The sequence below is a fragment of the Gorilla gorilla genome, chromosome 1 (genome assembly GCF_029281585.2).
Source record: "Gorilla gorilla gorilla isolate KB3781 chromosome 1, NHGRI_mGorGor1-v2.1_pri, whole genome shotgun sequence".
NCBI lineage: Eukaryota > Metazoa > Chordata > Mammalia > Primates > Hominidae > Gorilla > Gorilla gorilla.
In genome coordinates this window covers 13,805,130-13,817,821 of record NC_073224.2, presented here as the reverse complement: position 1 = coordinate 13,817,821, position 12,692 = coordinate 13,805,130, and the positions used below count along the sequence as shown (strand labels likewise).

The 12,692-nt window shown below is 38.3% G+C and overlaps 1 protein-coding gene and 1 long non-coding RNA gene across 2 annotated transcripts in view; one reads left to right on the top strand and one right to left on the bottom strand.

Annotated features, from left to right (window-relative positions):
- The window catches only part of LOC129532157 (uncharacterized), a 190,391-nt gene that overhangs the window by 15,611 nt on the left and 162,088 nt on the right, over nt 1–12,692 (bottom strand). The window contains exon 7 of the long non-coding RNA XR_010134150.1: nt 4,457–4,654. This is a non-coding gene — a long non-coding RNA (uncharacterized lncRNA). The remainder of the gene's footprint in view (nt 1–4,456; nt 4,655–12,692) is intronic.
- Nucleotides 1–12,692, top strand: part of WDR64 (WD repeat domain 64) — a 149,604-nt gene that overhangs the window by 21,038 nt on the left and 115,874 nt on the right. The window contains exons 4-7 of the mRNA XM_031015516.3: nt 1,331–1,434; nt 5,341–5,370; nt 6,629–6,739; nt 10,644–10,858. Coding sequence (XP_030871376.3) covers nt 1,331–1,434; nt 5,341–5,370; nt 6,629–6,739; nt 10,644–10,858 — 460 coding nt within the window. The remainder of the gene's footprint in view (nt 1–1,330; nt 1,435–5,340; nt 5,371–6,628; nt 6,740–10,643; nt 10,859–12,692) is intronic.

Below are 12,692 nucleotides of genomic sequence, written 5' to 3'. Positions count from 1 at the left end.
GTACCCTAAAACTTAAAGTATAGTAATAAAATTAAAAAAAAAATAGTCTGTAGTGTGGAAGGGGTGGAAGCAGAGAGAATGATGGCGGCTTGCAATAGGGCAGTGTTTCTCCATCTTTTTTTTTGAATTACTGACCCCTAAGGAGCCTTTTTAGACTTTCTATTCCTAATTGCCTTCCCCTCTGCCTTATCCCGCTCCATGCCATTTTAATGCCTCAGGTATTAATACTAAGTGTATCCAATTATATACTACATGCATATCTGTGCTTTCTGCACAAAAAGAGTAAAATGGATTCATATTCCCTCCAAGAACTAATCTGTACCCCTTTGGGGGCAATATCTTCTCTGTTGAGATACACGGATGAGGGTGGTAATACTAGGGTATGACACCTGTTCACTTGCCTTTCTTTCCTAAGAGTTTGCAATTATAAAAATTAAGTGCCCTGGAAGAAATTCTATATATATGGCTTTATCATTCAGTACATGGCCATAGAAACATAAAAGTGTCTAGCTAGTCTTTTTTTTTCAAAATGCACATTTTTTTAAGTCTTAATGACAGCCCTAGTTTCATTCTTTTATATTGAAAAGCCTGAGATGGTATTAAGTTTTTATCATGCGTAAACCACAATGGTGAAAATTCAAAGAAAGGAGTCCTAAAAGATGTGAAATATCTCAAAAAAGAAATGACTCCAAACGATGTTTAGAAAACGTGTTCTCTGTGAAATATGCACATGCACGTGTATGTGTAGGGGGTGGGTGGGTGTGTGTCTTGCCTTTTCTCTGGGAATTAATGTACCACATTTAGTTAGAAAGCTCTATATATGCAAATTAGTATCTCTGAGGATCATTAAAACACAATGTTTGCTGGGTTTTAGGTTTTATTCTACTTTAATTTTTAAGTAACTTGGGGCTTTCTAGCAAAAAAGCTGGCTGTTTATCTTTTCTTTTCTTTTTTTTTTTTTTGAGACAGGGTCTCGCTCTGTCACCCAGGCTGGAGTGCAGTGGTGCAATCACAACTCACTGCACCTCAACCTCCTGGGCTCCAGAGATCCTCCCACCTCAGCTTCCCGAGGAACTGGGACTATAGGCATGACCCATCACATTCAGCTAATTTTGTATTTTTGGTAGAGATGGATTTTGTCATGCTGCCCAGGCTGGTCTTGAACTCCTGGACTTGAGCAATCCACCTTCCTCAGCCTCTCAAAATTCTGGGATTACAGGAGTGAGCCACTTGTGCCCTGGCCATATCATTTTTTTAAAAAACAAATCTAACAAATGAGTTTCAGCACCTTTACTGCTGAAAGTTGAAATGAATATTATGCTGTTGACAGGTAGTAGAAGACGAGATGTGATTAAGAGCATTGTCAAGATACCTCACCTGGATTTACTAATAACAGCTACTCAGAAAGGATTAATAACAGTTTTTAATAACCAGGTAATTTCTTTTTCTTTTTTTAACGGAATGACTCATTTTACAATAACCAGGTAATTTAAAAGCTTGGATTTCTCCCCCCCTCCCTCCCTCCCTCCCTTCCTTCCTTCTTTCCTTCCTTCCTTCCCTCCTTCCTTCTTTCCTCCCTTCTTTCCTTCCTTCCTCCCTCCCTCCTCCTTTCTTTCTTTCCTTCTTGCTTTTATTTCCTTCCTCTTATTCCTTCCTTCCTTCTTTCCTATCTCCCTCCCTCCCTCCTTCCTTCCTCTCTCCTCCCTTCTTTCTTTCTTTCCTTCCTTCCTTCCTCCCTTTCTCCCTCCCTCTCTTCCTTCCTTTCTTCTTTCCTCCCTCCCTCCTTCCTTCTTTCCTTCCTTTTCTCCCTTCCTCCTTCCTTCCTCCCTCCCTCCTTCCTTCTTTCCTTCCTTTCTTCTTTCCTCCCTCCCTCCTTCCTTCTTTCCTTCCTTTTCTCCCTTCCTCCTTCCTTCCTCCCTCCCTCCTTCCTTCTTTCCTTCCTTTTCTCCCTTCCTCCTTCCTTCCTCCCTCCCTTCTTCCTTCCTTCCTCCCTTCCTTCCTTTCTCCCTTCTTCCTTCCTTCCTTCTTCCTTCCTTCCTCCCTCCCTTCCTCCCTCCCTTCATCCTTCCTCCCTCCCTTTCTTCCTCCCTCTCTTCCTTCCTTCCTCCCTCCCTTTCTTCCTCCCTCTCTTCCTTCCTCCCTCCCTCTGTTCCTCACTCCCTTCCTTCCTCGCTTCCTTCCTTCCTCCCTCCCTTCTTCCCTCCTTCCCTCCCTTCTTCCTTCCTTCCTTCTTCCCTCCCTCCCACCCTCCTTCCTTCTTTCCTTCCTCCCAACCTCCCTCCCTTCCTCCCTCCTTCCTTCCTTCCTTCCTTCCTTCTTTCCTCCCTCCCACCCTCCTTCCTTCTTTCCTTCCTCCCAACCTCCCTCCCTTCCTCCCTCCTTCTTTCCTTCCTTCTTTCCTTCCTTCCTTCCTCCCTTCCTCCCTTCCTCTCTCTCCTCCTCCCCTCCTCTCTTCTTCCCTCCTCCCTCCTCCCTTCCTTTTCTCTCTTTTGGTTTGTCTCTGCATTATGCATATGTATCAGGTACAGAGGAAACCATAAATTATATTTTAGAGTTATTCCAAAAAATAAACCCAAATATTTAGCAATGAGGAGATTGCTGTGCCCTGTGGCAATTCTTTGAAACTGGTGACTGCATTTGGCATTGTTCCTCAGGGTGTCATATGGAACCATGTGGCATCAACAGAATTAAAAGATGATCCTGGATAATATCTCAGTTAAAATCAGAAACACTGACAAGCCAAGTGATTAATAAAAGGTCCCATCAGGAACTTTGGACTTGAAATAAAAATGAATTGCTCAAATTCTCACCCTCCTGTTTTACTAATTATGTCATTAAGTAGGGAGCTTAGTGAGCCACTTATATATGCTTCACATCTCTTATTTTACATCTGTAGAATGAGGACAATAAAACCTGTCCGCCCTCAAAGGATTGTAGTGAGGGTCAAATGAGAGAATGAGTGTAGAAACACTTTATGAGCAATAAATTCCTACATGAATGTAAGGCTTTGCTGTTATCAATGTCATTTCTAAATTTGTAATTTTGGACTTTCACTTTAATGGAATATGTTACAATATACCCTACATAATATTTTGCTATGAAAATAAAAGATGAATCTTTGGTGTTAATTATTTTAAAAATCCTAATGATTAGTTCATTTCCAACTAGAAACAAGCTTTACGCAAGTAAAATACCTTTGAAACAATCATTATGTGATTAAAATTTTATCATAATTTTCAGTTCTTCAGTAATCTCCAGCTCAGGAAATCTTTCAGAAGTTGAAGTCACAGACAGCCAGATTCTGTCAGAGGAGGGGGCTGTGTGGGCTCTGGAGGTGGTGCAGTGAGGGATGCAGAGTGTGGGCGTGGAGTCTGGGCCCCAGCCTTGCACTAACACTTACAGCTGTGCGTGTTATTTAATATCTGCATGCCCTGGTTCCTCATCCCGAATCACAGACCTTCTTTCTTGCTGTTTAAGTGAGTTAATACTCATGAAGTGCTTAGCATCATTAGAGTTCCTCAGTGAATATTGGCAATTGCTATAATAAACAAATAATGTGAAAACAAAAATGAATTTGCCTCATTTAAATATAAAAACCTTCTTGATCTTTTTCTTTTGGTGCATTATTCCCCTTCTCTTTTGTTACCTTTATTACCTCAAAAACAGAACTAAGATGGTATCTAGAAAATAATAGGAGAAGGAAAATAATTATGTGCATACTAAAACATTCAGAATGATGTGAAATAAGTCAGGTGGCATTATCACATTTCCAGAGATGCTTTACAAACATGCACATACACACAAAAGCTTACAGATGGGCACGTGTATACTCACAAATGTGCAAACACATATGTTTTTTTATAAGATAATGTAACTGGAGAAAAAAATGGCTAAAAAATTAATGGTTTTTTTTTTTTGTAGAAACAGGGTCTTGCTGTGTTGTCCAGGCTAGTCTTGAACTCATGGTCTCAAGCCATCCTCCCACCTCATGGCCTCCCAAATTGCTGGGATTACAGGAGTGAGCCATGCCCAGCCCAAAACTAATTATTTTAAGATGTAATACAGCAGGAATAATATTGTTTTGATTGTTGCAAGCCTTACAAATATGACACATCATGTGAAAAAAGTTAAGCTGGAAGTGTAGGTCACAGGAGTAATTTATTCAAAGGTAGCCATTAACAACTCAAAATATCTTGGATTAATTCATAATTTAGGCTCTATCTGAAGTACAATAAATATAGTTCAGGATTTTCTTGGTGATATAAACATTAAATGTTATTAATAAAAGTAAATTTTTAGTATCTTACCAAAGTAAGAAATTAAAAATTCAAAATATATCTGTAAGGATTATGAAACTTTTAAAGAAGCTGAGAGGACTTTAAACAGGTGACTTCCATTAAAGATATATATAGAGAAAGAGAAACAGAAACCACAGGTGTTCTGTTCTGCTACTCACCGGTTTTCTTACAGCGATGTATTTTTTCCACCTAGAAGTCAGTCCCGGGTTAGAAAAGCCTTTTTGAACTCTTCAGATGAAAGACAGTCTGTGGGTAGCCATGACTAACAGCTTTAGTGATCTCTCTGATCTACTTTCTCTATTTCACATAATCCGTTTCTTCTGGGCCGCTGTTTCCTAGATACTTCTCAAGGCCATCTGAGCATGTAAAAGAAACAAGGTCTTTGAAATACTTCAACTACTTGCCTTCATCTTGGGAGCAATTTCCATGCCACAAGAGTATGAAAGGCTCCTCATATATACACTAGCTCTCTGCATGGGATAAATCTGTGGTTCTTAACTGGTATAGTACCCAATGCATGATGTTCACTCAATAGGTGCTTACTGAATAAAAGAGGAGGCCCACTGGGTAAAATGTTCTTTTAAGTCTCAACTTGGAGAGATAACTTTAAACGAAACAATGGTCGTTTTTCTCCATCACTCTATTAAATATTGATCTATTTAGCATTCATGTAACTACTCTTGCCATTGCTGTTAGATTATTTTGCATTCCTATTTTTTTGGCATCAAATGTTGCTCCAAACAACTAAAAAAAATATGATGTAGTTTGCATAAAGAAGGAAGACAATGATTAGTGAAGTGTTAACAGCACAGTCACCAGGTTTAACAATGAGCCACAGAGGTATAAGCCTTGCTCACAGCAAACAGTGTGCATTATTCCACAGAGCTAGATGTTTCAGAAGGAGAAACAGGGAGGAGACTTACGGAAGGCAGAATGACAACTGAGATTAAACCAAGAAGATACTGTGTTGTTTTAGAGTCAGCATTCTCATCTTTAATGGTAGTGCCAACTAGGTTTCATTATTCTCTCCCTTTGTTCATAGATGAGAGTTCAGACCAGCACCAATGTTACAGTAAGTACACTTTAAAAGTTCCTAATTAAGTCAAAGTTAGGGCTATGATGATGTTTCCTTCACAATTAATTAAAATCTCAATGAAGTACTGAATAGGCTCTGGGTATATGTTTCATATATTATAAATTTATGTTTACTGACTAGGATCAAAACTAAGCCTTGAGCAACAGCAAAGAGGACCCAGGTCTTGCTTTCCGGAGTTAAACTGACTGCAGAGAATTGCTTGGAAACTGGTTACTCCTTGGAAGCTTCAATTTAAAAGCTTCTGAGTTTTTCTGAGCATCTGCTATTGGAGAATGTAAAGAATGGACACAACCTAAGTTGTAAGAACAAGGAGGTAGCCCATGGAAATAATTAGAAAATATTTTTATTTTAAAGTTGAAAATAACATTAAAAGTTTGAGTACAATTTTGTGATTTATTTAATCCACATCATTAATCGGAATAGTAACTGCAGCAGATGTTGTAAAGCTACAGTGACTTGCTTGCAGAATCTCATTATGGATTTACGAGAGCTGGGAGAATGCTGGACTTTTTCATTGCTTGCATGCACTGAATACCCTGAACTACAAAGGAGGGTGCCATACTGCCCGGCAAAGGAGTCTGGATTCTCTGTAAACTTCTGAACCTCCATTTCTTAACTGAAAAAAAAAAAACAAAAAACCAACACTGGAATTTCTAACAGGTTTTACAGAAAGTTAGAGGCCATGCCTGAAATGCATGCAGCCGTCATAAATGGAAGCTTCTGTTTCTGTTCAGGAGTGTGTTGTTGATATTATACATCCTATCCATGCCAGCTTGGTGTCTTTATGTAGGACACAAGAAATTCTCCTTGGGCTCCACTTATCATGGACCAGGTAATTACTAAGGTCTTTGTTTACTAGCATGGGGACAGGGCTCGAGAGCTCACTTAATCAGTGCCCTAAATCTAGTCTCCTACTGCCCATGTGAGGAAGCAGTCTCACAGCAGTGAATAGTGCACAAAGATGCTCCACCAACTGCTGTGTGCTTCCAGGGAGCAATCCTATCGCTAACTGAATCATTCTCCAGCTGATAGTACTGAGAAACTCAGGGTAAGGGTGAAAGGGGAAAAGATGGGAGCCTGTATCCCAGACACTCAGGCAGGATGTACTGCAAGGCTTCTCTGTAATAAGGCAGCAAAATGGGGCTTTTAGTGTGACTAACCTGCTCTTTGGTGACCATCACCAGGTCATAGAAGGAAATGCATTATATCCCCCAATTCTCTGCTTTTCTATCAGGACACCTCCTGGATTACAGGGTGTGATTACCTCTTGCAGCTGAAACGAATCGTAGCCACAACAGAAAGGACCATTATTGTCTGGGATTATAAAGCTCAAGGGAGCAGCCAGGTATTGTGCCAAGAGAAATACTCAAAGAAATGAGATTGTCTTTTCAGTAGTGGTACGATATGAGCAATCCACTTTCTCTATTGAACATCAGTTTCTTCATCTATAAAATGAGAGGATTTAAGTAAGTAATCTCTTAGATCAAGTTCAGCATGTATACTCTCTAATTAAAAGGGACTATTCTTTTCATTTAGTGTATATTTAGTTCAGTGGCGGTTGGGTTGTTTTTGAGAGAGGGGGTAATTCCTTTCTTCTTTTATGCCCTTCTCTGAATCCAAGTATTATCTTTCTTTGGGTATACTCATGTTATCAAGTTCAAATCTTTTCTCCCGAGTCCAGCTTCATTAGGTAAGAAAATTACTAAAATCAAATGTCTAAGTCTGGCAAAAACATCTAATGAGGCAGCCCTTCAGTGGCTGAGATGTTACTGCTTAACCAATCTACAGTATTTATTGGGCATTTGCAGACACTTAGAAGTAAGGATTATGTTCTCTGCACTCAAACAAAACTCAGTCTTGAAGTTCCTCATGAATAAACATAATATATAATATGATGATACAGCAAATTATATGGTGCAACGGGGACTCAGGGAGGGTGAGATCACTGAGCACCGAGGTTATTTAAAAATGTCTTCAGGAAGCAGACTGACTTCGAAGGACATGGAGGATTAAGAAATAAATTAACCTTCCTTCATGCCTTGTTTGTTCCTAGCCTTGGTAAAAAACTAACCTTCTTTTGCTATTTGTTCATAATGTTGTAACCAACTAGTGATGCCAGAATAATTTTAAAGACAGCAGCTTGTTGGTCAACGTACTTTATTATGTGCTGTGTTATAGACCAGGTTTTATTAATTTCCAAACCCCTGAACTCCAAGATCCTGAACTTTGATCATAACCTCTTCTCCTAATGCTGTTCTGTTTTCGCTCTTGCTTTTCAATCCCATAGAAGCCTTTAGTTCCTTGAAAACATCATGTTCCAGTCTTCACTCCCCGTCAACTCTTCTCTTCTTCCCTTCTTGCCTGCACCCTCTGGGGGTATCATCTGAACTGGTCAGCCTCACCCTTCATTCTCTTCAATCTTTGTCCTTCAACCTGGAGAGATGCCCTAGCCCTTCTCTGCTCCTTCACAGTGGCTAAGCACTGCTGAAAAAAAACAAACAGTGCTATTTGGCACAATTATGAACTTGGGGTCTGCAGACTCAGCTGGGCTCTCAGTGGCTTCCATCAATCTCTTTCTGGCTCTAACCAGCTCACTGGCCCATTTCTTGTAAGTCATCCACAATTTCAGTATTCTTCTCAGGCTTCTCCCTCTAGTAGATGGACTTGCACTCTGTTTTCCTGCAAAAACTGAGTCTACTATCAGACTTGTCCTCTTTCAAATTCCAGTGCTGTCACCTACAGATTTAACTGGAAACCACATCCTTACTTTCGTCCTCTCTCTGAAGGCAAAATATCCTTGCATTTGACACCCCCTCCCCTCCTGTCTTGGCCAGGACAAGGCTCTACAGCCTCTTCTCTCTCTGTCTGTCTTTAAAAATTGTTTAAATTTTTTTATTTCCATAGGTTTGGGGGGAACAGGTGGTATTTGGTTACATGAGTAAGCTCTTTAGTGGCAATTTGTGAGATTTTGGTGCACCCATCTCCCAAGCAGTATGTACTGAACCCAATTTGTAGTCATTTATCCCTTACCCCCTTCCCACCCTTTTCCCCAGAGTCCCCAAAGTCCATTGTGTCATTTTTATGCCTTTGCATCCTCAAAGCTTAGCTCCCTCTTATGAGTGAGAATATATGATGTTTGGTTTTCCATTCCTGAGTTACTTCACTTACAATAATAGTCTCCAATCCCATCCAGGTTGCTGTGAATGCTATTAATTCATCCCTTTTTATGGCTAAGTAGTATTCCATTGTATATATATATACCACAGTTTCTTTATCCACTCATTGATTGATGGGCATTTGGGTTGGTTTCACATTTTTGCAATTGCGAATTGTGCTGCTATAAACATGAGTGAGTGAGTAGCTTTTACATATAAGGAGTTCTTTTCCTCTGGGTAGATATCCAGTAGTGGGATTGCTGGATCAAATGGTAGTTCTACTTTTAGTTCTTTAAGGAATCTCCATACTGTTTTCCACAGTGGTTGTACTAGTTTACATTCCCACCAGCAGTGTAGAAGTGTTCCCTTTCCACTGCATCCACACCAACGTCTATTATTTTTTGGGTTTTTGATTATGGCCATTCTTTCAGGAGTAAGATGGTATCATATGGTGGTTTTGATTTGCATTTTCCTGATCATTAATTTGACACTGACCATTTTTTTCCATATTTTTGTTGGCCATTTGCATATCTTCTTTTTAGAACTGTCTACTCATGTCCTTAGCCCACTTTTTGATGAGATTGTTTGTTTTTTTTCTTGCTAATTTGTTGGAGTTCCTTGTAGATTCTGGATATTAGTCCTTTGTCAGATGTAGATTGTGAAGATTTTCTCCCACTCTGTGGGTTGTCTGTTTACTCTGCTGGCTTCTTTTTGCCGTGCAAAAGCTCTTTAGCTTAATTAAGTCCCAGCTATTTATCTTTCTTTTTATTGCATTTGCTCTTGGATTCTTGGTCATGAAATCCTTGCCTAAGCCAATGTCTAGAAAGGTTTTTCCAATGTTATCTTCTAGAATTTTTATAGTTTCAGGTCTTAGATTTAAGTCCTTGATCCATCTTGAGTTGATTTTTGTATAAGGTGAGGGATGAGGATCCAGTTTCATTCTCCTACATGTGGCTAGCCAATTATCCCAGCACCATTTGTTGAATAGGGTGTCCTTTTCCCACTTAATGTTTTTGTTTGCGTTGTTGAAGATAAGTTGGCTGTAAGTATTTGGATTTATTTCTGGGTTCTCTATTCTGTTCCATTGGTCTATGTGCCTATTTTTATACCAGTACCATGCTATTTTGGTGACTACGGCCTTATAGTATAGTTTGAAATCAGATAGTGTGATGCCTCCAGATTTGTTCTTTTTGCTTAGTCTTGCTTTGCCTATGCAGGCTCTCTTTTGGCTCCATATGAATTTTAGGATTTTTTTTCTAGTTCAGTGAAGAATGATTTCACTCTCCTGCTAGACTCCTTCCTCTCAACCTCCTCTTAATCTTCCTCTCAATCAATTCAGGTCCCAGATCAAATGTCACTTTCTCTGGCCATGGGACCTGATGTGGCCTTTTCAGTCACTGTGTATCAGAGCACTATAATTTATTTCCTTAAATGCATTTCTACCAGAATAGTAGCTCTACAAAGTCAGAAACTGTCTTGTACATCATTGCACAGTCGTGCTGCAATAGTTCTTGGCACACAGAAGGAAATATATAGATAAATGTTTGTTGACTGAATAAATTTATAGAGACTGAATCCTGGAAGAGCAATAGCTGTATAGCTTAGTGGCCCCATTCAATAGTACAAAATAAGCTTGACAAATGCTAAATATTTCTGAATAAACTTGGATGGTAGGATATTTTTTCTTCTGGTGACTCCTTGGGACTTTGATATTTGATTTTCCTGGTTGCCACCCAGTTTAATGTCAACAGTCTGGTAACACCTGAACCTTGTTATGCTTACTTTAATATTTTCTTATAAATCCAAAAAAGGGCCATTTACAGTCACGCATCAGAAAAATCTCATTACTTATTGGCCCAGGGGTAGGCACTTTACTCCTTTCTCCACAAAACACCCAAAATAACAATGTTGGGCTCACAGCGAGTGTTCTGTAACTTTTATTTGGTTAACTGGTTTTTTTCTCAAATTATCTTATACGATAGGTGTATCTACAATAAGAAACAGCGGAAAGTGAAATTTTTGTCAAATAATAGGGGAAATATTTATTGAACAGAGCAAAGTAATAATTCATTAAAGTCATTTTTCTGTTTCTAGGAAAATTATTTTGTCATAAAGCCAATGGATCACTGCCTCCTGTGTGTGTGTGTGGTGCCTTTGCCTGACCATCTCTGCCGAGATGACATCCTCTTGGGGGATGATGGGGGTTTTGTGAACAGATTCACAGTCAACAGTGATGACTTTGGAATAAAGCAGGCAAAATCCAAAAGAAAATTACAAAATCAGGTCTTAGACTCAAAGAACTTTAAAAGGTAAGAGTATCATATGGTTAATTTAATTCTTTTAATAATTATAGTCTTTTGCAAGTAAGCTTTATGGTACAAAGTGAAAAATGAGATTTAAATTATAGAAAATAAGAAATTAAGACAAAATTAAAGTAATATAAACAATTAATTATAGTCATTGTTCATGTATACACACACACACACACACACACACACACACAGAGTGAAATGCTTCTGGCCTCAAGAAACCGTCAGTGTAAAAGCTCCTAATTTAAGTGCTATTGACAACTAAAACTTACAGGTACTTGAGTAGATTGAAAAGTTAAATGAAAAAATTAAATCGTGAAAAAAACTATAAAAGATACATGTGACTAGTTACTAGCACTTGAATATAGGAAAAGTTCTAAATATAAAAGCAATGGATATAGAATTCAAAGAAAAAGTTTGATAGATTTGACTATATACAAAATAAAACCTCTGGACATCAAAAGCTAGTATTTTAAAAGCAAACTGGAATAAATATTTGTGACAAATATGACAGACAATGGGTTGATATTTTTAACAGGTCTTAGAGTTCAATTAAAAGATATAATCCTCCAAGAGAAAAATGAGCAAAGGTCATGAACATGTAATTCACAAACATGTGCACAGAGTACAAATGGTCAATAAACATTTCAAAGTGATCATCAGAAAAAAATGCTAACAATAGTTATCCCCAACTGATAATTATCATCTTCCTTATAATTGCAATGTCTTTAAAGTTTTTGAGAAAGGTATGTATTACTTTTATTACCTAATTATTACCGAAAAACCTAAATTTTATATTAAATGGTCTTCCTTATTTATCATAGAAGTACAAGTTAAAATCAGATACAATTTTTCACTTATAAAATCAGAAATGATTAAAAATGGGGAAGATGCTGTGAGCTGGGCATTCTCACATTAGTTGGTGGTAAAAGTATGAGTTGGATCCACCTTTCTGGAAAGAATTTCGGAAGCTGCATCAAGTGCCTTCATAACCATTAATACATTGGGACTTGGTATCCCTATCTTCAAAAATATAAGTAGGGTTATCACAGCTTCGCCTTGCCTTGCCTTTCTTTCCTGTTTTGACAGAGTCTCACTCTGTCGCCCAGGCTGGAGTGCAGTGGCGCAGTCTCGGCTCACTGCAACCTCCGCCTCCCGGGTTCAAGCGATTCTCCTGCCTCAGCCTCCTGAGTAGCTGAGAATACAGGCATGTGCCACCACGCCAGGCTAATTTTTGTATTTTTAGTAGCAACGGGGTTTCACCATGTTGGTCAGGCTGGTCTCAAACTCCTGACTTTGTGATCTGCCCACCTCGGCCTCCCAAAGTGCTGGTATTATAGGCTTGAGCCACCGTGCCTGGCCCACAGCATTATTACTGATGGTAAATTATCTAGTGTCCAACAAAAGAGGAATGGTTAATTTAGATATTAATCATTTACATAAATAATTCAGATATATAAATATATAATATAAACATAAATGATATATAATATATTTATATATAAAATACATTTTTTGTCCGACACCTAAAATACATTCAGATTTCAAGGATGTTCAGTAAATCATAGTATAACCATATGTCATGCACCCATTTAATTGTTTTGAAAAATATTTAATGGCATGAAAAGTGTTTATGACATAATGTCAAGTAAAAATTATTTCTCTTTCAACATATGAATTTGGGGGATTAAAAAATTTTAATTTAATTAATTTTTTATGTATATATGAGTCCAGTCTTATAAATGTGTATATGTGTGTGTATTTCTACTTAGAAAAATATTGAGTATAAGTATCCAAAACTTTAATAAATGATTTCTATAGGACTTCAAAGAGG